At 46.2% G+C, this 25714-nt stretch overlaps 1 protein-coding gene across 1 annotated transcript in view; it reads left to right on the forward strand.

The window, feature by feature from the left end:
- The first annotated feature begins 2154 nt into the window (after nucleotides 1-2154).
- The window catches only part of ARHGEF9 (Cdc42 guanine nucleotide exchange factor 9), a 185484-nt gene continuing 161924 nt past the window's right edge, over nucleotides 2155-25714 (forward strand). Inside the window, exons 1-3 of the mRNA XM_074148280.1 lie at nucleotides 2155-4156; nucleotides 11904-12051; nucleotides 14762-14871. Coding sequence (XP_074004381.1) covers nucleotides 2726-4156; nucleotides 11904-12051; nucleotides 14762-14871 — 1689 coding nt within the window. The 5' untranslated portion in view covers nucleotides 2155-2725. The remainder of the gene's footprint in view (nucleotides 4157-11903; nucleotides 12052-14761; nucleotides 14872-25714) is intronic.

Genomic DNA, 25714 nt, shown 5'->3' on the forward strand with positions numbered 1-25714 from the left:
ATGCTCGGCACAACCCCTGCGTCATGGCTGTAGTGAAAGCCAGACGACTGTTGTTCATAAAAAAGCAGAATAGTAGCTGTTTCTGTTAAGGTTTTTGACCTCTCTTGGCTGTGCTCTGGTTCCTTGGTGCCTCTGCCATCTGTGGAGGTCTCATGGATTACTACTTATTGAAGATAGGTGTGGTGGCAAGGTAGAAACAGAGGCTTATTTGACTCGATGCAAGGGTGAGCCTTTCTTAGTCCATGAGGCGTCCAGGGCAAAAGCTGCTGCATTAATAATTTTAGTTTTAATAGAACTAGTGAGTGTAATGAGGGTTTTTTAATACATATGGAGACTGTTCATAGAGTAGTAGGAGTGAAATGGGTGAGAGCGGGAGTGAGCTTCATGCTTTTTGTCGGAGCACTGCGGTGTGACTGCCTGTTCTCTCTCCGCTCGGGGAAAATGGGGAGTTTTTCCATTGTCAAACCCAAGTCTCTGGGGCTGTACCCCTTCTTGTTCCCACTTTTGCTTCCTTCCTCCTCCCGAGAGCAGGATTGGGAATTGTGGGTATTTAACCCCTTTTAGTGTCTGGCATGTAGTTCTGCATGGTGCCAAGGTAGATGACAGACCCAGGACCACCTTATGAAGCTGTAGCAGCGAGGCAGGGCAGAGGTACACCAGTGGAAGGGAAGCTTTAGGATTCGTACAAGCAGGAGTTCAAATGTATTCCCACAAGGGGTTTGGAGCGGTTCCCATTGCTGTTGCATATGGGGTACTTGTAGTTTTAATCCTGTTTGCTTAGGGTGGGACTCACATGAGGGGAACACGTGTGTTTTGTGTAGCATTGAGTGGTGGCCAAGCAGTCCAGTTCCAGCGAGGGATTCCCACGCTGGTGCCATAGCTATAGCAGGAAAAACCTGGCTTGGATATTCCATGGGGTTTCTGATACTGTTGTATTTCAGAATTGCATCAGTTCCAGGAAAACGCTCATCCTGACTTTTCTTTGAATGCCTGCCTGAAGAGACTGAACTCGTTGGGAGTGCGTTGCCGGTTGCTGGCAGATGAGGCTGGTGAGGATGACAGAGACATGCGCAGGGACGCCCTACTGTAATTTCCTCTTTTGCTCTCTGTCATGTACTCTGACGTGTTTAGTCCCAGCAATTTGCAAAACGAAGATGTGATTTATGGTGTTCTGCTTATATTTTGTGGTAATTTTATTAATGCAGGAAGTTTATTTGTGGTCACTAAATCTTCAGTTATTTAAATCAGATTTAAGTTGCTTTAAAATTTATACAGTTTGGGAGCAAAATTTCAGCCTCACTGAAATCAATGGCAAAACCACCACTGCCACTGGGATTAGATTTGACCTGTGATGCTTTAACAAGTGTGTCTTCTAAAAAAACTTTCAGCTTCTAATTGCATTCCTTTGTTCTTTTTTCCTTTAGTCTTGTGAAGAGAACAATCTGAAGACAATGCATCTGTGACCCCTGATACAAGCTTGCGAGTCGGGGCGATGGAAGTTATAGAGGGCTGCAAGCATCCTGGTCCCGTGATAGCTCCAAATGGATACGCAAATAGGATTTTCCAAGGAAACATGGAGGAAGGGAGTACTGACGCGCTGGAGGTCTGTGGCGCTGAGCACTGCACCTCCAGCGATGCAATCCCGAGTGAACGGGAGGAAGCACCCAGGTATAAGAAGGTGACCAAGGGCAACCGGATCTGGAATTTCGTTAGACGAAGGAAAGGACTCTCTACAAATAAAGGAAGACCCCAGTCCATGATCCTACTGGGAGTTACCTCTGAGGTCTCAGAATTAAAAAAACCATCCTTCATGGACAGGGTAAGGCCCTCAAAAAAGGGAAGAACCTCCAGAATGCCTAAGAATGTGGATCTGAGAGCATCCAGAGTCCATGTTGCTTGTGACCCTGATGAGGACCATCATGCCAGTGGGCAAAGAGCTGTTTACAGGGTTAAGAAACTAGGTGACAGTCGGAGACCCTCCCGCCACTCCTATGCGGGGTACATTGATGATTTAGATTCTTCTTTTGAAGACATAGAGCTGAATATCAGCATTCCTGAAATTGATGCCAATGAAAGTAAATGTCTCAGGGATATTAGTGCCAGATTACACAGCGATGATAATGATAGTAACTGCCACAGAACACCAGCTAGAAAGAGTGAGTCTTTGAATTTTGAAAACTTTAAGAGTCCCGCAATTACAGAGGGGGACAATCAAAAGAGGTGTACTGTGCTCCCACAGGAGAGCAGAAGAGGAAGAAGCTCTGATGTCTGGAGCTATCTGAAAGGAATTTCATTAACTAGCAAAGATAATTCAAAGCTTTCAGATCAAAGGGCTGAAACCAATTTCCAGAACTTAGAAAATACAACTGGTCATTCTACTTCTTATTTGGACTTTGATACGAAATGTGAGGAGAATCTCAGCCAGCGGAAAAAATCAAACAGTGCAACCAAAGCCACTCACTTTGGGGGTGTTGTGAGGTTCTTCACCAGTGTGGCTGAGGCAGCTCGGAGGCTGCGAGGCTCCTCAAGGGGATTTTCACCTGATGAGAAAAGGCCTCAGCGGAGTTTCCGAAGCTGGAAGCAGGATGTTACCTCCCACAAAGAGGGCTTGGTTATTGAGAACGAGAGTGCAAGGGCCTTCTGCACGGTGGGAGCGTGTCTGCAGTCCCCGGATTCAGGCACATGGGAGAATCTGAGCTTTGAGAGTTTGGTGGGGAAGGAGCCCATGCATCATTGCAAATCCACAGAAGTGCCGCGAGACATTAGTTCCTCTGCCCTGGGTGGTGAGAATGACAGATTTAATGAAACATCACTTGCCTCCTTTGGGCCAGAACCATCCATTTCCCACCTGCCAGAGATCGCAGATCACTCTTTCATGGAGCTAAATGCTAAAGACCTCTCTGAGGATCTGATCGACTTTCCACAGACGCCTCAGTCTAAACAGATTCAGGATTTGGGCAGTACTCCAGAGAAGACAGAGGTCCTGGGCAGGGACCTGCCATGTTCTGAAGGTCTTCCTGTGAACAATCTGGATACTGTGGACCTGGGCCATTCTCCTGCTGCAGATGGTGACTCTTCTGCAGTGACTGAGGCCCTGATCCACCTTCCACAGACATCACTGACTAAACTTGATACTGAAGATGTGGCTTGTGCTCCAGTGGTTGCTAAAGACACAGACCTGTCTCCAGCAGAGGCTCAGGAGCTTTCAAAGACAGAATTGGATACACAGGACTTGAGAAATTCTGAGCTGCCTTTGCAAGACTTGTCCAGAGGTGAGGTGGGGATTCAGGACTCAGACAGTACTCTGGAGATGACAGAGGTTGTGGACAGGGACTTGCCATGTTCTCAAGGTCTTCCTGTGAATAATCTGGGTGCTGGAGACCTGGGCTGTTCTCCAGCTGCAGATGGTGATTCTTCTGCAGTGACTGAGGCTCTGATCCACCTTCCACAGACGACCCTTACTAAACTTGATACCCAGGACATGGCTTGTACTCCAGGGGTTGCTGAAGAGATGGATCCATCTCCAGCAGCAGCTCAGGAGCTTTCAAAGACAGAACTGGATACGCAGAACTTGAGAAATCCTGAGCTGTCTTTGCAAGACTTGTCCAGAGGTGAGCTGGGGATTCAGGACACTGGCAGTGCTCTGGAGACAACAGAGGTCGTGGATATGGACCTGCTACGTTCTCAAGATCTTCCTGTGAATAATCTGGATACTGTGGATTTGGGCCATTCTCCAGCTGCAGATGGTGACTTTTCTGCAGTGACTGAGGTTTTGATCCACCTCCCACAGCGAACCATGGCTAAAGAGGTTCAAGACACTGGGATTGCTCTGGAGAAGACAGAGGTCATGGATAGGGACCTGCTACAATCTCAAGATCTTCCTGTGAATAATCTGGATGCTGCAGACCTGGGCTGTTCTCCAGTTGCTGATGTTGACTTTTCTGTAGTGACTTTTTTAAAATGTGCCACAGTTAAAGGGCAGGTTTTACGGCAGACTGATTGCCACATTAAAAAGCGTGGAACCACTTCATTTGTAGAACAAAACTCTGTAGAGATAACGGACACAGGGGAACAGTTTAACTGTAACGATGAGTGTCGTCCTTTCCAAGTGCACGTCTCTAGAATCGTCTCCTCTGGCCGGCTCAAAAACGGAAAGGTATGAGTAACTTCTACTATAGTGTTTTCAATAAGACCATACTGTTATACATCTTATGAAGATGGTTTGCACTTGAGGGCATTTTTGTGTATCCCTCGTTGGGATTTTCAGTTAAGTAGACCATCATATGAATGATGGCAGTAGACACAGCTTTTATATCAGTCCGAGAGGAGTCAGTGAACTGGCGTATCTCAGGGTCTGGTCAGAGCTGCCTTGCCTTTGTCTCTACACAAAATGACACAGGCCTTTGGGATATTAAATACCCAGCTGTGGATGAGAGGTGGGCAATAGCGGTGGCTCTAATTACGGCAGCGTATTCCTATGTGTTATAAACAAGTCTTTCAAAGCCCTTAAAATTTAAAATTGTCAAAACATTTAAGTGGACGTGGCATTTTGGACTGGGTTCTGGGTGGTACAAATCTGTATTGTCCAGCTTAGCACTAGGAAATCTGGGAAGTCCCATGGATGAGGGAGGTATACGTGTGGAGTGAGGAGAGGCCTCCTGAAACCCATAGACTCCCTCGTTAGCTCTCAGCCCATCACTGTAGCACCTGCACACGCATCTCTGCGTGGAGCAGAAATCTGTGAGCGGTAGCAGTTGTATCAGCTGTGCCACCATGCCCCAGCCTTGTGTCTCACAGGAGAGGGGGTTTTGTGCCCTGCTCAGCCACCGAAGGCTCTGCTGAGGCTCATGTCACTCCATGCCAGTTGTGGAACTGGTACAGATTTGTGGACAAACCATGGTAGGACCCAGTGTGAAGCCCAGGTGTTTTCCTTTGTGTCCCTGCTGATTAGCTGAGGCTGAAGTGATGATTTTAAATTTTTTTTTTTAAGGTGACAGGTAGGGAAATTGGGTCAATTCATGATGAAACTTTCTCCTTTCCTTTTGGGCTTGGAGAGACCAGAGATGTTACAGAGGTAGTGACATTGCTGCCTGTTGGAAAAGGGGTCACTGTAACTTCTGAGCCAAGAGGGGAAGTGTTTGAAAATTGGCAGCAGATTAGAAATACTGGGGGGAAAAAAATCTGAACTTCTGACTCCCAGCTAAAATGGGCAGTACCATTGTTAGTTATTCCTGGACTTGTTTTTCTGCTCCGTTTTGTGTAATACAATAAAATAAAGACAGTTCCAGGCACTTACGAAGTGGGGTGAATAGCGGTTAGTCACTTCTTGTGGTGTCTGGACGAAATGTTTTTAGAGGGAGGTTGAATGAGAGGGCTGTGGTTTGATGTCCCTTCACAGGGACCAAACTGAAAGTATTCCGGGCAGGAGCCAGATAACAGAGGCACGAAAGGATTGAGTGGAGCAGAGGAAAATACTGGCACTCTTTTCCCAGAGCAGCCACATCTCTGCTAGCTGAGGGCAATGGCTGCATGCCTCATCACAAAGCGCTTAGGGCAAAATGTGGGCTATTTCCCAGGTCAGCTGTGTGAACAGGAGATGCGGTAAGCCCCAGCTCAGCTGTTGCAGCTTACAAACATTACCAAGAAACTTAAATATGGTGCTTGAGATAACTGGACAGGAAACCTCCCCCGAGTTCCCGTCGAGTGTGGCGATAGCAGTACGACCTCCAGACTGCCGTGGCTTCCGGATTCACGGAAGCCCTGCAGCCTCGCCAGGCAGCAGCGGGATGGAAGGGAAAGCGTCCGGCCCACCATGGTTTGTAAACACCTTCTGCATCCCAGCAACTCAGCCGAGAGATTTAGAAATGACCTGGTGGCAGCATCAAACCCAGAGCAGTCAAGAGTGAGGCTGAAGAAGGGATACTCTTGGATATAGGAACTAACCTGGAGAGTCTGCCAGCAGCTCCAGTAACAAATGTCCTGACATACCCGAGGGATTTGCTTGTCTATCTGTCATCAGGGAGCGGCACTCGGAAACGTTTTACCAAAAATAAACATGTAAGAGGAATAACTTCAGCTGGAGCGTGACAGCAGCAGCAACGTCCAGCCTCTTATTGTTTTAGGGCTAAATCCAGGTCCTTGCTGGCACCTGTTCCCCAGGACAGTTGTTGGACCTCCTGCCCCTGTGTTAATTGAAGGATTTGGATTTCAAGTGAAACGCTCAACCACAAGTAGGGAGAAGGTTCTGCCAGGATGGAGTGGCTTGGCTTGGCCAGCTGCTGGAAGCAAGCGCTCCGGCAGTTTTAAAGTGTGCTAGCAGCGTAGAGCAGAAATAGCTCAAGGGAATATTTTTAAAAGAACCTACACGTTATCCCACAAAAAGCACAAAAGCAGCGGCTCTCACTGGGACTCCCTGCCCAAACCTGTCGGGAGATGGTATAAGAGACTGGTGTAGCACAAAGGATGCTGGAGTGGGATTCAGGGGGGCCTGCACGTTGGTCCTAGCAGTGCAGCAAATCTGTTTAGCTGTACCCTCCTGCAGTTAATGCTTCCGTTTCTTGCTTTCCTAGCCTAGCCTTTTAAAATTTTAATGTCTTTGGGCAGGAGCTGAGTGATGTTACAGGCAAGTAACAGCTCAATAGGAGCTGATCTTAATGCTGTAAAGGAAGTAGTGTTGCAGCAGCATTTAATAAGAAGGGCAGCTGTAGAAAGGTAGAAAGAAAAGCACTTCTCAAACTGTCCTCCTGCCTAGTTGCTTTCAGACCCCATCCCAAATTCTCATTTATCCCAGGAACTTGTGAAACAGAGGAGATAAAAACATTTTGAAGAATCGAAAGAACAGTCAAGGTCAAAATAGATTGTCAATGGGAAATGAATTACTGGTTTCACCATTCAGTGGAACTCTGCAACAAAAGTGCCTTCCTTATTTTGAGAGATAGATACGAGAAATGAACTGAAGGATGATACGGAGGTTTTACTAGATTTTGAACAGTTGTGAACTATAAAAGTTTCCATTTCCCGTGTGCCTACTGAAGGGAATTATCCTCACCCCACCTCTAAAAACACTCCAGCACCCCAGCAGGGAGAATGCAGCTACAGGGAGTCAGGCATAGCCCCAGAAGTTGTATTTTGCCTCTGCCAGTAGCTTGAGATGATGCTTAGGAGGAAGGAAGCTTTGATACCACATAGACTATTTTGCAGTTGCGGCTGTCCTGTCGGGGTTTCAAACCGCCTGATGTGTCCTTGGACAGGGTTTGTGGGGGATTTGTTACCTCCTTTGGGAATGACATGAGGCAAGGTTGCAAAATACGCCTCTGACTTCATATTTCAGGCATCAGTTTAGAGTTTTTAGGATCCAGAAACTTGATTGAGGCTCATTGCTGGCCGAGGGGTCCTCCCTGCTCATCCCAGGGACACACACACAGGACGGCACTGCAGAGCATTTGGGTTTGTGTCACTCATGCAGTGAAGGAGCAGAGGGTTTTCACTGCAGTCTTTCTATGCCCTCTGCTGGCTTATTCGTGAAATAAGAGTTTATTTTTATGGAGCAGAAAACCTTACCTTTTTCCTTAAGATTTTGAATTTTATCTCCAGAGGCTTTACAGACTGTAGCTTGCCGCTGGCTGGGTGGCTGCACATAGACACCAGTTGGGTTTGTGTCCTGGTTTGAGGCATTTATGATGCCATTTTCTGGGGGAATTATGATTGCTAGAAGTGTGAAGATGAGATTTCTACAGACTTGTCAACCTGGGCAAAAGTTGTCTGTCCCATAGGACGAGGTGCCAGGCCAACCTGGGGTGCCCAAGGTGTCCCGGCCAGTTTGGTTTCAGAGCCCTGGAGAGGGCTGTCTGATCGAACTCGCTTCTCAGCATCACTACAGATGGTTGCAGGTGTTTCTCTTGAGTGGCCATTGAGTTTGTTCCTCTGAGTCCCAGACTTCGGAGCCAACCTATCCAGGTGCCATAAAGGCACTCCCTGCTGGTGGCGTAGGACCGGTGCTCTTGTGGCTTTGTGAGGTTTTGTGATTCCTGTGCAATAGCTTCACGCTGTGTTGCTCCGTGTGGGAAAATCAGAGATTCTCCCAGTGCGGTGGGTCTAACTGGAAGCACAGGATTACTGATTTGCCTGCGTGTGCGCTTCCCAGAGGATGCGTGTGCAGATTTGCGATCCGATAGCTGGGGCACATTTCAGATCCTCCCACAGCTTTGGAGTTTTACTTCAGTCCAGTGGCTGCAAGTGCCTTTTCCCGAGAGGAAGATACAGCAACTTTCTTTTTCTGTGCTCGATGAGGAATTGCAAGTGAAGTGCAACAAGTTCTTGTAGTGACCTTTAGCTTGAAATTGTTTTATTGTCTCTCTGCTACAGAACGTTTTGGGAGCAGCTGCAGAAATGGGACTGCTGAGTCCATTTGTTTTTTCCCTCTCTGCGCTCCTGAATGGTGCTAACCAGGAAAAGGGGCATTTCTGAGAGCTGATCTTCAGAGCTCTCTGCATCTCCTGCTTATTGGCAGTACCCTGGGTTGGGTCTCAGCCTACTGCTGGTAGTTGTGCTTACAAAAGACTTCATAGTCCTTCAAAATTAAGAAAATAGTACTTCAGTTCCTAAATCCTGCCATTGCCAAAAAAGCACAATACTCCTGTCTGTAGCGAGGTACGATTTAGTTGCAGAATGAGGATTCTGTGTATTTATGGCTTTTAATGTAGTTATGTCTGACAATCATCTTATTTTTAGAGGAGACAAAACCTCTAAAACCTATATCCAAGCTGTTCAGATTTTTGTGTTTTTAATAACCAGGAGGTGCTAGCAAAATCTTGAATTAAAGCCTATATTTAGTGCTATCTATAGTGGGGTAGGGGTTTTTTTTGGAAACATATTTTTAGCATTGTCAGGGAAAGGCAGGTTGAGTTTGGAAAGCTGATAGGCTTTACATGTATATATAACCAGCCACGGAACACATGGATAATTCAGATTTCCACATTTTCTTAAAACCCTTCTTAGGTCTTGCCTCAAAGTTACAACAGGCCACCTTGGTGCCATCAGAGTAGTGACCTCTGGGCATTGCTGGCCTATATGCTAGGGGACTATGGGTCCAAAACGTCTCTAGGTGGAAGATTTTCTTGGCTTTCACCTCCTCCCAGCCGTTACACAGTCAAGAGAAGCGTGTCACTGGACACGGTGCTGGTGCTGGGAACTGGGAATGGGAGATCAAGCCTTAATTCATCCACAGGCTCCCACTGTGCCTTTAGAGTAATTACTGCCTGTCCACTTCGTTCTTCATCTGTAAATAAAGATGATAGCGCATCAGTGAAAACTGGGGCTGCTGGAGTCGTGAGGACAAATAGACTTAAACCATAAGAGGTACCCTGTTATTAGCAGGGCTGTGGAAGTGTGACAAGCCTGTCTCTAATTGAGGCTAGAAGCCTCCCGGTGAGGAGCCCTCTTGTTTTCTTCTCCCGACCTTTGTAAACCGAGTTTTTGGCTGATTTCTTGACTCTAAGATTGTACACAAGACTTCCACGGTGTCACATGTCATGGAACATAAAATGAAAAGTAGTAGTTTCAATTGTGATTTTTTTTTAAAAAAAGAAAATTCCATTCTGCAAAATATCGTTGTACAAGTTGTCTCTTTCAGCATCTTTTCCTCCTGAAATAGAATAACAGAAGTTGGAGTCACCCAAAAGTGAGGGAAACTCCAGCGTTTTTCTCTAGTTAGTTATAAATGCTAATTCATTCTTTGGATTAAAGTCACCAAACGTTAAGCTATAATTGGGGTATTTGACCGCTTTATGGGTGCTTCAATCAATTGTAAGTATCTTATTGTTTCAAGTAATATTTTGTAGGCTGTTCATACAGAGGATGTGTCTCATTAGCAGTTGTTACCCGTCAGCTTCCAGAGAAACTACTGTGATAGTTTCTGATTTTCTCTGTGAATCTTTCAGGAAAAAAAAATTGTTCTAGTTTTGCTAAAAATATACCTGGGCATTTTCAGATAATGAGGTCTCAAGTTTTTTTTGAATGCCATGGTTTGCCCCATCCTTGCATTTGGGCCACCTGAAACCTGGCAAGGGCTGTAACTTGGGTTCTTCCTGGAGAAAAGGCACGCTGTAATAACTAGAAAAATCCCCAATTGTGGAGTTGTTCTACACATTAGAGAGAAAATGGTGTAGAGGGGTGTGTTTTCAGTGGGCCCTTGTAACAGATGTTCAGAGGAAGATTCAGACCAGCCCTGTTTGGTGCGTCGTGCCCAGGAGAAGATGTAGGGGGGGTAGGAAGTATCTTGAAAGAAAAGCAGCCATGCTTATAAAGAGACTTCATTTTACAGATACTTCTGATGACTCCAGCAGCACGGCAATAGTAGCAATGCTGTTATATTTATTCACCTCCTGTCCTCTTCCTAGACCATCTGTAGGCTTCTTTTTATGGAATTGGAAGAGACCTTATGTGACCTCTGGAAATACCTGGAAGGGAGTGTTTTGTTAAGATTTTTGGGAATGAGGCAAGTGACATCCTGTTACTAATTTAATTAATTTTTACATGGATCTTATTATTAGGAAGGCTGTTGAGTTTTGCAGGAATTGTTCCTCATGGGTATCCCAGCTTTATTCTAAGAACTTGTAACTTTTATTTTTATAATAGTATGGGCAGATCCTATTATCACACTGCTGGATGAGCACACACATAAACGGGCTGTTCTCCTAAACCTCACCATTGCAAACTCATTGCTCTACTCCATGACTATGTCTTTCAAGTGCTGGAGATCTTTCTGAAAAATCTTCTTGTTCCATTTTCAACTTCTTACTCGCATTTCTTGAGCATGGCCGTACGTGGGGACCAATGGTGACTGATAGCTGGAACCTGGTAAAAAATCTAGAAATTAGTAGTCACTTTCCTGTAGGCCACCAAAGGATGCATCTCCTTGTTCAGTTCAGGCGTCCCCATTGAAGCAGACCTCCCAGCTGTCCACCTTCACTGTGCTTTGAATGCACTAATTGCTCTTAACGACCTTAAGCACTCTCACCTGGTGCCTCCACACCACATGGGCCTGGCAGCCCATTTAAGCTCTGCCCTGGGTGCTCAGTCCTTCCTTGAGCAACGTGGAAGAGGTGACCAGCTCGACCCTGCTGGGCTAGGCACCAACCTGAGGCCTGATTTTCTGACTTAACCTTGGAGCTAGCTCACCGCCATGGACCTGCCCAACGACGGCAGGGCTTTGTCTGACCCTGATCTGCAAACTGACTCACCTGCTTTACCTTGGACCTGTTTCATCACTACGAATGTGCCTAATGATCTGAAGTCTAGTTGACCCTGGCCACCATCTCCAGACCTGGCCTGGTCCCTCGCTTGGGCACTGTGGCATGGGGCTGGTGTCTGAGGCACCATTCTGCCAACCAGGTTATCTCTTTTGCTGCTGGTTTGCTGTCCCTTAGAAAGCAGCCAGCCCTCGCTGTGCATTGTGAAGTCAACCCAAAATGTTTTAGCTTGTACTGCATCCTCAGCACCAGCTAATTCCCTCCCTACGTGTGCTCCTGCTGGGGCCTGGTAATGTGAGAGTAGACAAAATGCTGCCCAGAAAGCAGACATCTTCCTCACATGTTATTCTCAGAAGTGCCTCAGAGGCTGAAGTGCCACTGGAAGTTGTTGGACTTAAACACTGCGAGCTGTGCGCGAGGTATGAGCCCCACACAATGGGAGTTAAGGCATTCCAACACCAGAGTCTGCAGGTCTTAATCTTTCAGTCAAAAAAAAAAAAGAAAAAAAGAAGCGGGTGCAGGTTGCAGTGAGAAAGTCTAAAAGGTGTGTTGCACCATCTTGAAAATTATATGTGTCATTATATGTTCTGTGATTGCTCTGTCTGAGGTTTGAACGTATTGGTAAAATTCTTTTCTGACCCTTTTTTTTGCTAGCCGATGTCTCATCCTTCTCAGCCATCCCCGCAAGCACCACCCTTCAAAGTCCTTGTGGAGAGATGTCGCTCCGAACCCCTCTCCCAGAGCACCCCGATGGGGCTGGACCAGGTGGGAGGGCGCATGCAGCACTTGCTCAGAAGACGCGGTGAGTAGCTTTGGGATGTTTTTCTCCCAGGCTTGGTTTTTTTTTGGTCTCACCCATCCTGCAGAGCAAGCTAAGGGCAGCGAGGTTGAAAAGTCACAAGTGTGGTTTCCACCCATGCTTGTTTCCAGCCCTGGAGCCAGGTGAGGGAGCTCTCGTAGCCACAGGTTAAAGATTTTCTTGCTAGCTAATAAGATCTTTTTGTATACAGTGTATTTATGAGATAAGGCTACTTTCTGTCTTTAACATCTCTGAACACAACGCCTATAATTTGGTTACAGGAAGATGAACAATAGGCACATGAGGTGTAAAAGCAGTTCAGCAGCAGTGAGTTCTCATTTGGTAGTTTCCTCTTGGCTTTCTGTCCTCTTACCAGCCTTTGTTGTGAGTACTTGCCGTTTGGAGGTGGCAAGTGGTGGTGGATACTGAGACCACAACTCAAGTCTGAAGTCTATTTGGAAACACAACAAAAAGTGAGGGTTTTGTTTTTTTTTTTTTTTTTTTCTCTTGTGCTCGGTTACTCTTCCTGATCGAGAAGAGAATCTCGTGAGCCAAAGACTGTGCCGAGCTATCCTCTGCGGTGCTTGATTAATGTAACTCTCATTTGTCCTGGCCACAGTGACACCAGAGAAAGCGCTACAGAATGGATTTGCTGGAAGGGTCTCGTGTTGGCAGGTAAATAGGCTGATGGTTGAATAGCTGACATCATTTTTTGAACCTCTAATTAAAAAGATTGATAATGAGAGTAAGGAAATAATTTCCTGAAGGGATGCTGCTAATACCAAGAATCCTGGGATTTAGCAATGGGCGAGTACGGGAGCGATGCCAGAGTATGCTGGAGCTGCTCGGGAGCACACGGGGGATCCAGGTGGTTAATGGATGGTGGCAGCACATCAGGGTTAAGAAGAACCGGGAAGGAAAAGGCAAAGCGGCTGCCTCTTTAATTGATGGCTCTTCTGTCGGGGTGCACCCGTTTCTAGCACATGGGAAATAACACAGGCGTCTCTCAAAATGTGAATATTATTGTGTTTGCACATTGCTCCTGAGTGCTACTATGTCGGCACGTTGCCTCTGGAGCCTGGAGCAGCCTCTCGCTATAATCGGCGCTCGCACTGCAGCTTGATTTTCTGCGAGTCGCAAAAGTGAAACGCGTGTTGCTAAAAATAACAGCAGGCTGCCTGCGTCAGCATCGCGTTTAGGAAATAGGTCTCAGTGCAATCTCTCTCCCAGCAACGCTGGAAGAAAATCAGGATTGCTGCCCACCCAACCGTGCCAGGGCTGCAGCAGGGTCCCAGCTCTGCCGCAATCAGTGCTGCTGTCCTGGGCAGGGCAGAGTCCCCACTGATTTGATTTGGGGACAGGGAGCATGTAATATGTGTGTGTTTTGTCCCTGTAAGGTAAAGGTGACCTAAACCCCAGGAGTGGGAGTGTGGATCTCCGCTCTCCCAGAGCCTGGGACCATTTACCCTTTGTTACCTGGTTTCAAACCCCATGGGACTGACACAGTCTGAAACCTCTGCCTGGGTTAGAGGTGACTCAGGAAGATTAGTCTTGTGCATCTTTCAGGGAAGAATTCCAGAATTTGGCTGTTTTCTGTAGATGCTTTTCTCCATGAACAGGATGACAAGCCTCCAGGGGATGGGAACACCTCTGGGTGTGTGTGTGCATACACAGGCACAGAGAAACATCCTGCCCGGACCAGCACCTGCCAACAGGAGCCTGTGGCTGGCATCTGCCGTGGGGACACGAGCGGTGGTCACCTCTGTGTCCTTCCTCCCAGTGCCTGTCACTTCAGGCTAGGGGATGTAAAAGAGTCCTGGTGGAGGAAGGGATTAAAATCTAACCTTGCCAAATGTAGGAGGGGGAAACCCTGGTCTTAGACAGAATGGCAGCTTCACCCCAAAAACAGAACAATAGGATGGGGAGCTGAAAATTTGGGTTGATTAGAAAAGCAGAGCTTAATTTTGAAAGGTGAGTTGCCAGCCCTCCTCCACCATTTGCCTCTTCTTTACAAGCTGTTTTGTGCCTGGGTATGTACCGTCTGGAAGGCCAGGCTGAGATGTGGTGTAAATGGTATACCTCACTTAAAGCTAGATCAGAATTACAGCTGTGAGGGACTGGCCTGAAATGCTTGGGGTGAGAAGTAGCCCAGTTTCTTTGTAAAACAGCTTTTATGGACTTTTTGCATTTTTGTTTTCTGCAGAAGTTCAAGGAGCTGTTTCCTTTTTCAAGGCATTGCATCATATGGACCACAGCGACTGTAAAGCTGGGATTTCTGCAGGTCCAACCTGCAGAGGTGCTGTGAGCAGTTATGACCCAAGGAGCTCTTGCACTATTAATGTTGGTGCACGCAGATGAGGCTCTCGTGCTGCCTGGTGCTCCTGGGAGAGCGTCCCAGCTTCACACCCAGCTTCTCTGACCCCACCTGCTTCCACCACCTCTGAGTCTGCCTCTCGGCTCGTAGTTTGTGCCTGTGTTTTTGTAGTATCCAAGCTGCACTATTTTTCTTGTATCCCAAGAGCACTGAATAAAGCACCTAAATATACTCTCTGCTCTCTTTTTCTAAAGAAGAGGTTGAATGAGTCTCTTGCAAACAATTTTGTTTCTTTCATTTAAAAGAACAGCCTCCGCCCCCAGCCTGAGCTAAAGCACGGCATTTATCTTTTGTCATTCCTTTTTTTTTTTTTTTTTCCTGTGGATTTTATCCTGGCAGCTGAGAACGAACAGGCTTCAAAGACTCTGAAGGTGCGCGGGAACTGCAGGAACGGTGGACGTCGATGGAACCTCTTCAAGCCTGGAGCCGAGAAGCTGCAAATCAGTAGGGTAAGGTGGTGTTTGGAACATGCCTCTGCCTGCGTCGGGGGGGTATTTACCTGCCGCATGTTTAGCTTTGGAAACTAGCAATATGCTTTACTAACAGCTTCCTGAACCTGTGGTTTCTTCAGCCATAGTTGGGGATTTGTTTGTTATTAGAGTTATTTTGTAGCAATGGAAGAATAGGTGCGTTCCCTTCAACGTCTATCGGAAGCTTTATGGTCTAACAGAGGCGTTGGGCCTCCTGGTTCTTTGGCTGAGTGTTTCTTGCAGGTGGAGGGAACTGTGACGTTTCAGATCACCTATAGATTTGCTCTGTGGTTTTGATGATTTATTTATTTCCTTATTTTTCTTTTTCTTAATCTCTTAAGAGGAGCCATGTTTTGCATTCTTCATAGCAGTCCTCCAGGCCCTGCTTGAAGCCGAGGTGCTGTTCTCTTCTGACATAGTATTGCTGCTGAATGCATGGGAAACACGATGGTCTGTGTCCTGAGACATCTCAATAAAACCAGAGCTGTTTCTGATTGCAAGCGGCACCTGACATTACAGCATCCTTACAAAGGCAGTGGAAAATTGAAACTTCAGCAAAACAAAAATACTAAACCCAGAAATTCAGCAAAACTAAAGAAAAAAAAAAAAGTTTGGGAAGGGTTAGTTAAGAAACTTTGCTTCACCAGTGTTGATATCTAGGAAAGATGTGGAATTGGAAAGGGAGATGAGCTTCTTGTGAGCAGAGAGACCTGTATGTGATGTTTGTCTCAGACACGCCAGTGCCAAAGACCTGTTCCTCACTGGGACAGAGAATTGGGTTTGGGTGCTGATCCAAATGCCCTCGGAGACTTGTTTGGCGCTGCCAATAGGCAGCTTGTTGCTCAGCCTGAATTATGGCGAACAGGCAGGTGTGAAACCTGTGCTGGGGTTTATAAATCAGAGGTACTGTGCTAAGTGCTGCGAGAGGAGGATGTATAAATGTGGCTCACAATAGCAGTGCTGGAAAATTCATCTGTCGCCGCTGCCCCAAGCTGAGTGAAGATCTACAGGTCTGTAAATCGCCTCTTTGCCAGAAAAGAATTTCTTCTTTGGCAAGATTGATAATTTTGAGGTAAGATTTGTGGGGTTGGGTGTCTCTTGTCAGGTGCATTCATTGACAGCTGATGACCGGTCAGGTGGCAGAGCTAGCACAGAAAGGGGTGATTTATACTTCCAAACCGGAGGCCAGGCTTCTGCAGAATCTATGCCCAATTTCCATCTTGAACGGAGATGTGTGAGGTGGAGGGAGAGCAGGAGGAGACTGACAAAGCACAGGGCTTGTCTTAGCAGCATTGGTGCCATCTTGGCCCTGGGAGAGATGTGGGTGGTTGTGCAAAAAGGGCATTGATATCACTACATGTCACGTCAAAATGCAGAGCTGTTGATGGGCAGCTGCCTTGTGAATCCGCAGAGGCTTATTAATCTTTGCTCTGCTCAATGTGCAGATTTTGGCAAAAAACATTCCCCTTCCCTTCCCCTTCCCTTCCTCTTTTTTCCTTTTTTTTTTTTTTTTTTCTGGGGGGAGAAGGGGAGGTAGAGTTGTGTGTATGATTTAGAAATGGCATCTCTTAACTACCTGCTAACCCAGAAGCCTGGGCTGAGAGGCTGATCCTAAGCCCAAGGAGCAATCCCCCTTGTCAAGGCCACCGTTTGTCACTGCTGCTTGTCACGTCTGGTGACAGTGTCCATCGTTTTGCAGCTGGCTGCATCTTAATACGTCTGTCCAGACAGCAGGGATGGCAAAATGCAGTTGCAGAAAGTAAATGGTGGTAGCAGGAAAGGAGAGAAGGGCAAGTGTCTGATCCTGTGCTCTGTCTCATCGTCATCCCAGGAGTGCTCAGGTGCCTGCACAAACCTGTGGTTTTTCTTGCTGCTCATTGCTCTCTTCTCCCACCAGTCATGCCCAAGCCGTCTGAACCAGTGAGTGTCTGCAACTCTGGGCATGAGCTTTAGAAATTTTCTATGGACTAGGTAAGGTTTATTGTTCCTACTTCCTAGGTGGGAATAAGAAAACTGAAGCACTGGAGGGTGGTACATGCAGAGCCATGCAATAATTTTTTTTTATTTGTTTCCTAATTTTAAGCAGCAAGAAAAAAGTAAATAGGATCAAACCGAGTCGACTTTTAAAAGCTTTCAGCATTTCTTTTTTTCCAAAAGTACACTTCTCAGCCTTGAGAAAACAGTTTATGTGCAAAGCATTTTGTTTTAGCACTTAGAGCCTTTACTTTTATGGGAGCAGTTGGTCTTGATCGTGCCAGGCTTGCACGGGACCTCAAGGTGCCCAAGGCTGCAGGCTCTGCTGCAGCAGACAGCTGAAATGCCAAAGAGTAACCCAAAACAGGGCCCTTGACATCCATTATGCCTCTGTGATTTACCCTCAGGCAGGTCCTGCCAGCTGGGACTTGGCTTATTCCTGGGGACAATGGATAAGGGGAGAAATGAGTTACTTTCTCCAGCTCCAGAGCAATTCTGGGAGATGTTTCATGGTCTGGATGGCAGAAGCAGAGGGTGACAGTCTCATCCCAGACTGGGTTCATGCTGACCCAAATCACTGGGGGCGTACTCCAGAAGGAGGTTCAGCCCATCGTAAAATTGAATCCATCCTCTCGATGTGTGGAGGGATGTGTGTGTTAGTTCTCTCTATCTTACCTGTGGCTAGAGATTTAATTTTTAGCCTTTAACTTAGCAGAGATGACTGCAAACGTTCTTGTTCTCTGCTCCTTTTCCCCCTTCCTGTCCTGTGTTGCTCTTGTACGAGGGACTAAAGCCCAGATTTATATGCTGGAGGAAGCCACCGTCTAATTAGTTAGAATGGCAACTTTGCATGAGAGCCAGCTCCTTTGACATCCCCTATGCTAATCATAGGCAGACCTGCTGTGCAAAGGTGTTGAATATTCACAAAAAAATCACCAATCCAGCCTGTCCTTTCTCCTCGCTAACTCATGAGTTATTTTCAGAGGCTGGTGGGGGGTTGTCGTTGCGATGATGGTGGATGTGCGAGTCCGCAGCTCCCCAAAGCTAATTCCCCTCCGGCATGTTTATGAGGAATAGGAAATTTAAACAAGGCGCAGCCTCCAGGAGAAGAACAGGGTGAAGGGAAAGTTGTTTCGGGTTCTGTCTTGCTCACAGTGTGCTGCAATGAATAAGGAATGCTGCTTGATATTCAGGACCAGCTCTCCTGTTTTCTATTTTTATCTTCCAGCATAATGCTGAGCGAGCATTTTTTGTTTAGTGGGGTTATTTTTTTTTTTAATTTTTTTTCCCCTACTTGAAATGTGTCCTGCACCATGTTTTGCTTGCCTTGCTGCTTTGGGGAGGAAGGGGGTGTGGCAGGGATCATGGACTGCTGCATTCTCATACGTGAGCTGGATGAAATCCCTGTCGTGTTTTCGTCCTTCTCTCCATGTGAATAGGCTGATGGAAAAGCATGGTCCCGTGGCTTCCCTGGTGCTAATGAGTTTAAATATCAATGCGCTGGTTACTAGAGGTTTATATGCACATATGGAGGGCTGCCAGGAAAATGCATCCTCGTTGAATCTCTTTTCTGTCATTTTAAGCATTCAGTGCTTCTGCGGGCAGGGTATGTCTGATCTGTACGTTTTTGGGGGGTTTGTTTTATATCTTGATAAACCTGCTATGTTGATCTACTTAGCAGTGCTCTGAAATCTTGATACAGTTTTTTCCGTTGCTTTTCTCCGTGAAGCCACTCTTAGCTGTTTATAAATGTTTTTTGCAAGTTCTGAAAAACTCTGTCCATGAAGTATTGTTAAAAAAATAAAAAATAAAATTTAGCTTGCTCATTCAAGGAGGAAACAGCAATTCGGTCCAGGCTTGACAGATCCTGATGCTCCTGTCTCAGAGCCTCATAACTCTCTAATGCTGTTACATGGTCCCCATCTGTCCACGTGAAGAGTGCTCTGAATTAGTGGGGTTTGCAGCAGTGGGCAGCCTTTTAAGCACCGAGGGTCTGATGTGTCTAATCCGATTTAGTTCACAAACTGGTCAGAGCACAGAGAACATTGAATGAATGTGTATAGTCTCCGGTGAACTCTAGGTCATCCCTAAACCCATTTGCATCCATTTCGCATGAATGGGCGGTGCTTTGAACTCGCTCCCCAGTGACTGTGATGAATATTAGTGCAAAATACACTTTAGGATTCCTGGTACCACAAGTGAGCAGTACTTACAAACTTACCATGCTCCGCTTATTTTGTCTTGCTTAGAAATAACATTTAAGAGTGCTGTGTTTTCCACAGAGCAGTGTTGGGGGGTGGGGGTGTCATAAGCCTCGATTACTTTGGTGTTACGCCAACAGTGCCATAGCCTGGGTGTTTCTCCACCACACCTGGGGCCAGACGGGGCTTCAGTGAGTGTGAAGGAGAAGCTTGAAACGATGAAATGGTGAACTTTGAGTTGTGGGTTTCTGTTCTGGGTAGCACGAGAGAGATTTGAAGTCCCAGGCTTAGAAGAGGCTCTCAGCTGTTTAGAGGTTACATATTAAGAAGAATCTCAGCTTCCAGTTCATGGAAGGTCTTTATAGTGCCATTGGACCTTGGAGTGTTTTCTGTGCAACTGCAGGTGGTAGATGCTGCATCCTACATAGTATTAAATGCGTGTGTAGCGGTGACTGTACATAATCACCTCTTCTGTGGTTCAAATTAAACTCTCCATCCTCATCTTAAATATCAGTTTGGAATGGATCCTTTTCCCTATTGCTTGGTAGTTCCACCTTGATTGCTCTGCTTCAACTCATTACTCAGCTCTGTCACTGTGTTTCACTCTGGGATATGGTTTATACAAAAGAAGCTTTAATGTAAACTCAATTTGTGTTGCACTGCTAAAGCCTTAATGACATTTTGCTTGGCAGCAGCATGGACTCTATGTGGTTTGCCCTTCCCCAGTGCACTATGTTCTCAATAAACTAAAGTCTGTGGTAGGTGTAGCATGAAAAATTTCTGAATAAATATTGGAACAAATGCTTTTGTAGTGCTTCCTAAGCTCTGGCCGCATTTGTGATTCAAGGCCACTGCAGTGTCACCAGTATTTAGCTGAAAAGGAGCTAAATTTGGGAGGGAAAGGAGAAAGCACAGGTCAGCTTCAAAAATCTCTTCTGTAGCTGCTGAGATGTGATTCTGAGGTGCATCTTCCATACAAAAGTGCAGCTGAAGCCACTGGTGCCTGACCAGGTGAATGCATCCAGAAACTCATCAAGGGATGGAGGGGGAGCGGTTTCCATGTGTGTGGCTCCCTGTACTCTCAGAGATGAGGTCCGGAGCTGCATCATCAGACTGAGATGGCCAAGGGCAATTCCCCTTCGGCTCCTGTGATAGCTGCAGTGTGGAGGTGGGAAGGCTGTCCTCCTGCTCCTGTGGTGGTGTGAGCTGTGTGTGGTGCCATGCTGTGTCCAAAGCTCTTGATTTATTTCCGTTGACACCCTGGAAGGAAGATCTGGGACCCTTCCCCTACCTGTTCTAATCTGATGATGCTCGAGTAATGTGGAGAGAATACATTCATAAAAAAACAAATGCAGTGCACAAAGCCACGCTGCTGTGATGCTTTGACTGGTGTGGGAGAATCGGGGGCTTGCTTTGGCTGTATTTTGCTGTGTGTTTTGAAATCAAGAAGCTGAAGTAGGGTTTGGGTAACAAACTGCAACTACCTAGTACCACAGGTAGGAATAAATGGTCTAATTTTGTCTCTGTTTTTTTCCTATGGAATTATAGTGGTTTTCATACCTGAATTATACTTGGGACGTTAACCCAGTGCTGTGCTTGTACTTGGAGAATGAGGAGTATAAAATTAACAGGATGAGAAGCTGCAAAGGGAACTTGGGTATTAGTGAAATCACATGGCCTGCAATGAGCTCCTTGATGAATCAGGGAAAACTTCATCTCTTAATGGACTGCACAGAATATAGAGAATAATTCCCCTAATAAATCTCTTTCAGTCTCTAATATCTAGGGAAATACATTATCCTGTTGTCCAAAATCCTTGAGACATCAGTCTTATCTGCACAAGAGTAGACATTTCATGTTAGGTTTGTCTGGTGTGGCAGGGTCAGCGGTCGCACTCCTGTGCAACTGGAAAAAAGATGGAATAATAGTATGGATGCAGTACTGCTCTTACGAGTATTAAATACTCTTTGCCATCACAACATCAAGGCAGACTCTGCATCAGCAGGATGCATTGCAGCATCCTTTGAAGAGCGGGGCAGGCTGCAGAGAAACCACCCCCTTGTCAGGGACGCAGCACAGAGCCTGTGGCTGTTGGGGGCCACCTTCAGAGAAGTCTTTGGCCACTGGCCTTGAACTCACCCTCAGCAGAGATTTAACTTATGCTGGATGAGGAGAGCTGCTTGGGCACCGGTCGCTTCCCAGGTCAAGATGTATTTTCCTGCAAATCTACATGCTAACGAAGTGTTGTCTTTGCAGTTCTGCTTCTCTGCTGTTGCTTTGGGTGGTAGTGTCAGCTGTAGGGTTTCTCCCCAGAGATGTGATACATGATTTGGTGAGAGAAAGGAAGGCAGAATAATTGCTGCAAGACAGAAAAAGCCTGCTGTAAACCGCAGCTGGAGTGGGATGCCCAAGAAGTAGATTCCGCTGCAAGTTGCACCAGGGGATGTTTAGGATGGATATTAGGAAAAATTTCTTCACCAAAAGAGTTTTCAAGCTTTGGAACAGGTTGCCCAGGGAAGTGGTGAAAGTCCCCATCCCTGGAGGTATCTAAGGACATGTAGATGTGGTGCTGAGGGACATGGTTTAGTGGTGGCCTTGCCAGTGCTGGGTAGACACTTGGACTCATTGAAGGTCTTTTCCAACATCAAGGGTTCTATGATTCTACGTTGCTAAGCGGTGATGGGGCTGCCTTTGTCGCAGGTGTCTTCTAGACGCTGAAATGGGCTGCAATCAGGTGAAACTCTCTGGAGAGCAGGAACACAGAGAGGAAAAGGTAATGTAAAGCTTTTCGAGGCTCTGCCGCAGCAGTGATGTACTCAGGTGTCTTGGCAATGAACTCCGTGTTCCTGGAATTGCACAGGGCAGTGCTGACAGTAGCTGCCTTGTGGGATTGCCTTTGTCTTGTGAGTGACTCCCAGATGTTTGACCGCTGGTGGCTTGAGCGCCTCTGGGAGATTTCCACCGTCTTTGCAGTACGACAGCCTGGGGCTCTGCACCGTGAGCCTTTCAGCTCCACAGCAACTCCACGAAATGGTTCAGAAGCTAATGCAGTCTTTTGCAAAATAACGGGTATGTTATTTTGGCTCCATCAAGCCAGTGGAACAGTGTACTGTCAGGTGTTTTCCCTGTAATTGCACGGTGTGGTACCTGCTGTGTAATTCCCCTGCTGAAATACAGCCCAGCACGATCAGCCAGCCAGCGCCGTGAGTGAAGCTCCCAGGATGTGATGTTTCAGTGCAGGGTGAGAAAGATGTTTCTAGACTCTTCTCCCATCTCTGGCAGCTTGGCGATTTGTGCAGGTGAGAAATTTCTTCCTAGAGACGAGGAGGGAGAGCTATTTCCCCACCACAGTCTCTGTCCCTTCTCTTTACTGTGGCTGGGAGGGATTGAGCTGCTCATGGTCTTGTGTTATTCATTTATCTGTGTGACTTCACTGGAGCAAATGAGTATGGAAAGTGAAATGCCTCAAGCGCTTTTAATGTTGGGTGTGAGGGTGGGTAAGGGTGATGGATGAGGGAGGAAGATAGTGAAGATGTCTCAGGTATAAACTGAGCAATAATCCTGCCTGAATGTGAAGTTCTGGCTCAGGCAACACCATCCTGGGAGGCAAAGCTTTGGCTGGGAGTGAAGCGAGAACCTGAAGCCCTGATACTTTCAAAACAGGGACGTGCTAAAACAAAAACGGTCAATTCTCCTGGCTTAGTCAGCTGCGAAGAGTAGGAAAATGTTCAGTCCCACCTCTATAGCATTTTGCAGTGACAGAGTTGTTCTAGAAATGGATTTTGTCCGTCTTTTGCCAGCAGTTGGGGGCTGGTCAAGAAGAACCAGTGGTTGGATCTTTCTGTACACATGATTGATTTCCCTACGTTCTTTATTAGGGCCAATTCTTTCTCTTTTAAGATGTCTCACTTTTATTTTTAACACTGGACAAATATCAAATATTCCTCAAGAGAGATCTGTGATTGCAGCTCAGTTTTGACAGTTGAGAATAGTCCAACCGACACACTCGCTTCATCCGAAATGCTGCTATTTTGAGCTCTGCCTTTGTTTTTAACCATCAGTGATAAGTTTGCATTTCCTATGGATGATATTTTGGGCTGACGTGAGTTGTTACAAATCAGGTCTGCGGAGGATCTGGCTGTAGTGTTTAAAACTCCTTTGTGTAAAATGCTTATCTTCCGGTGTGAGTTTTGTTTCATCTTTTCTGTTTTGATACTTTTTCACCCAAAACAAAGCAGAATTAAATCCTCACACCCCAGCTGGTCATCACTAAATAATTTGGTTTACATCTTGCTGGAGCATTTTATAAGTGCTTCTGCGGAAAGACTTTTTTCCTCCTTTTTTCTTTTTTTTTTTTTTTTTTTGGCCTTAAGATAAAGACAAACCGAACTTTACAGGCACTTGTTTGGGAATCAGATGTTTTCCAGCTATTATTTTGCAAACTATTAGAGCGGCAGATCATGAGGTGGGAACCCAGTTATGCAAACAAAGCCTCGTCACTCTTAGCCAAAAATAGCTTCGGTACATGTGCATTAAGGTGGAAACGGCGGCCTTTGGTGTACATACAGCAAACAGCAACGGGAGGGAGGCGAGAGGGGAAGCTGCAGCTTTTTGTTTAGAGCCTCTCAGGAGATATTTAGAGAAAGTGTGTTTTCCAGAGACAAGCTTATAATTTCAGTGGGACAGGAGTCACTGCCTTTCCTGTACCAAAAGGGGACAAGGGTTTTGAGAGATGGCACTTGGTTCCCAGGGGTGTTAATGATTTTTAACATCCAGGTCCTACACAGAGCATGAGGAAATACTGGAGAATAGTTAAAAAATGTTTTCTTTCCTTTTTTTCCTCTACTCAGTCCATCTCGAGCCCAGCAAAAGCCTGTTTGTTTCTGCAGCCCCGTGTGATTCTTAAGTAACCCATTGCTTCCGTGCTGCGGGAGATGGTTTCACAGCTCATTGCGGAGATATTTCCTTTGCCACCTTGGCTTAAGTCGTCATCTGTTTTCATTTCAGCCTAATCTAGCACTGCAGTGCCCTAAATAATTTTGAGATCACCCCACTAGCTATTTGCTGTGTGCTTTGGATGTGCTGCCTGTTAAGTTTACTGGGTATTTGCAGCAGGAATGTGGCCCGGCTTCCTTTAATATGCTGCATGTTGCTCTTCACCAGGCATAAAATAAACTCTTTTTTAATTTCTTCTGTAATATTGCTAGACTGAGCTCCCTTCGCAGTGATGTGTTTAATTGCAGTTTGTTATCTGGCTGTTAGAGATCGTATAGCGCTTCTGGCCCAAGATACAGTTTTGGATAAAGAGAGGAGATAAAGTAGGAACTCAGGTATGGAAAATGCAGCTTGTACGTGGGCAGATGTAGTTTCCATTGGATTAAAGCCTCCTTTTTATGAAGACTTGCAATTTCTTCTCTCTCAATACTTTTCTGGGATGAGTGGAAAGGGGCCTATAAAGATGAACAAAAGCTTGCCATCTTCTGTAACGGGGAACGCCGTTCCCAGGCGCTGTTCATTACCTATTCCTCACAGACGTTTTTTGTCTCAATTAGAAATCTTGTTCAAATTGTTTCTATATTCATCCAGAATTGCGAGTGCCTATCAGAATATCTTACTTAATGTGTTCAAATAGGAATTCTCTGTTCTTGCTCCTCCTCTTTCCAAAGTTACATATAAAGTTTTTCTTCTGCAAAAATTTCCAAACACAGATTTATATTGTCTAGGTACCGCCCCTCCAAGCTTTATTATAGGATGTGTCAGTTTCAAGCATTAGGATGCTTTGTCCTTTCCAAATTTGAGTATTTTCCAAACAGGATTCCCATGCATATTGCTCTTTGGGTTGTGCCAGTTGAGTATGGCTGTATTCCGAAATAGCTGACCTCTGCTGAACATCAGCATGCACAGCTACCCAGAAAGGGGAGATTAGTGCTGATTTATTGGCTTGTCAATTAAATAAGAGCATTAGGATTCTCACTGCATGGCTGAGAGGTTAAGTATTGTGGTCACAGCAAAAGATCAGCTTTCTTAAATGTATCTGCTCGTTTCTATACATTTACGTTTAATTAAAATATTCCTACATCCTGCACTCTTCAACATTAATTCTGAGATTTATTTTGAACCACTGCCAGGGGAATACATTGTTATGGCATCCTCTTTCCACGTCTATTAGCAGGAAGAGGATAATTGAGGAAATCTCACACAGATATAATTGGGGACTGAGGGCAGGAGCAGGGAGGGGGTGAAACACAACCCAGAAGTAGGTCAGAAGTTTGGCGGTGGGTAACTCTTGCTTGACACCGAGCGACTGAGCTGAGCGGCGCTGGTGTAGGCAGCCGTGGCTCTGCCGTGATTTTGGGGTTAATCAGGTAATTGGTGGTGGTGCGAAAGGAGTTGCCTCCCCTATAGCTTATATAATGTGCCGCATATAGGCCAGCGCGGGTCCAGTCACCTCGGTGGCACGGAGCATGGTGCGGCCGCCTCTGCGGGAGTCCCAAGGGCGGGCTGTGATCCCTCGTGGCTTTGTACAGCATGGGTAAGGAAACGGGGAGGGGGGGGGCTGAGAGCAGTTCAGCCCGGTTTGGGGGCAGGCTTTGTGCAATTTTAAGCTCTAGGGAGGAAGGAAGGCATCACGCACCGTTTTGCAGCCG

The sequence above is a fragment of the Numenius arquata genome, chromosome 5 (genome assembly GCF_964106895.1).
Source record: "Numenius arquata chromosome 5, bNumArq3.hap1.1, whole genome shotgun sequence".
Taxonomy (NCBI): Eukaryota; Metazoa; Chordata; class Aves; order Charadriiformes; family Scolopacidae; genus Numenius; species Numenius arquata.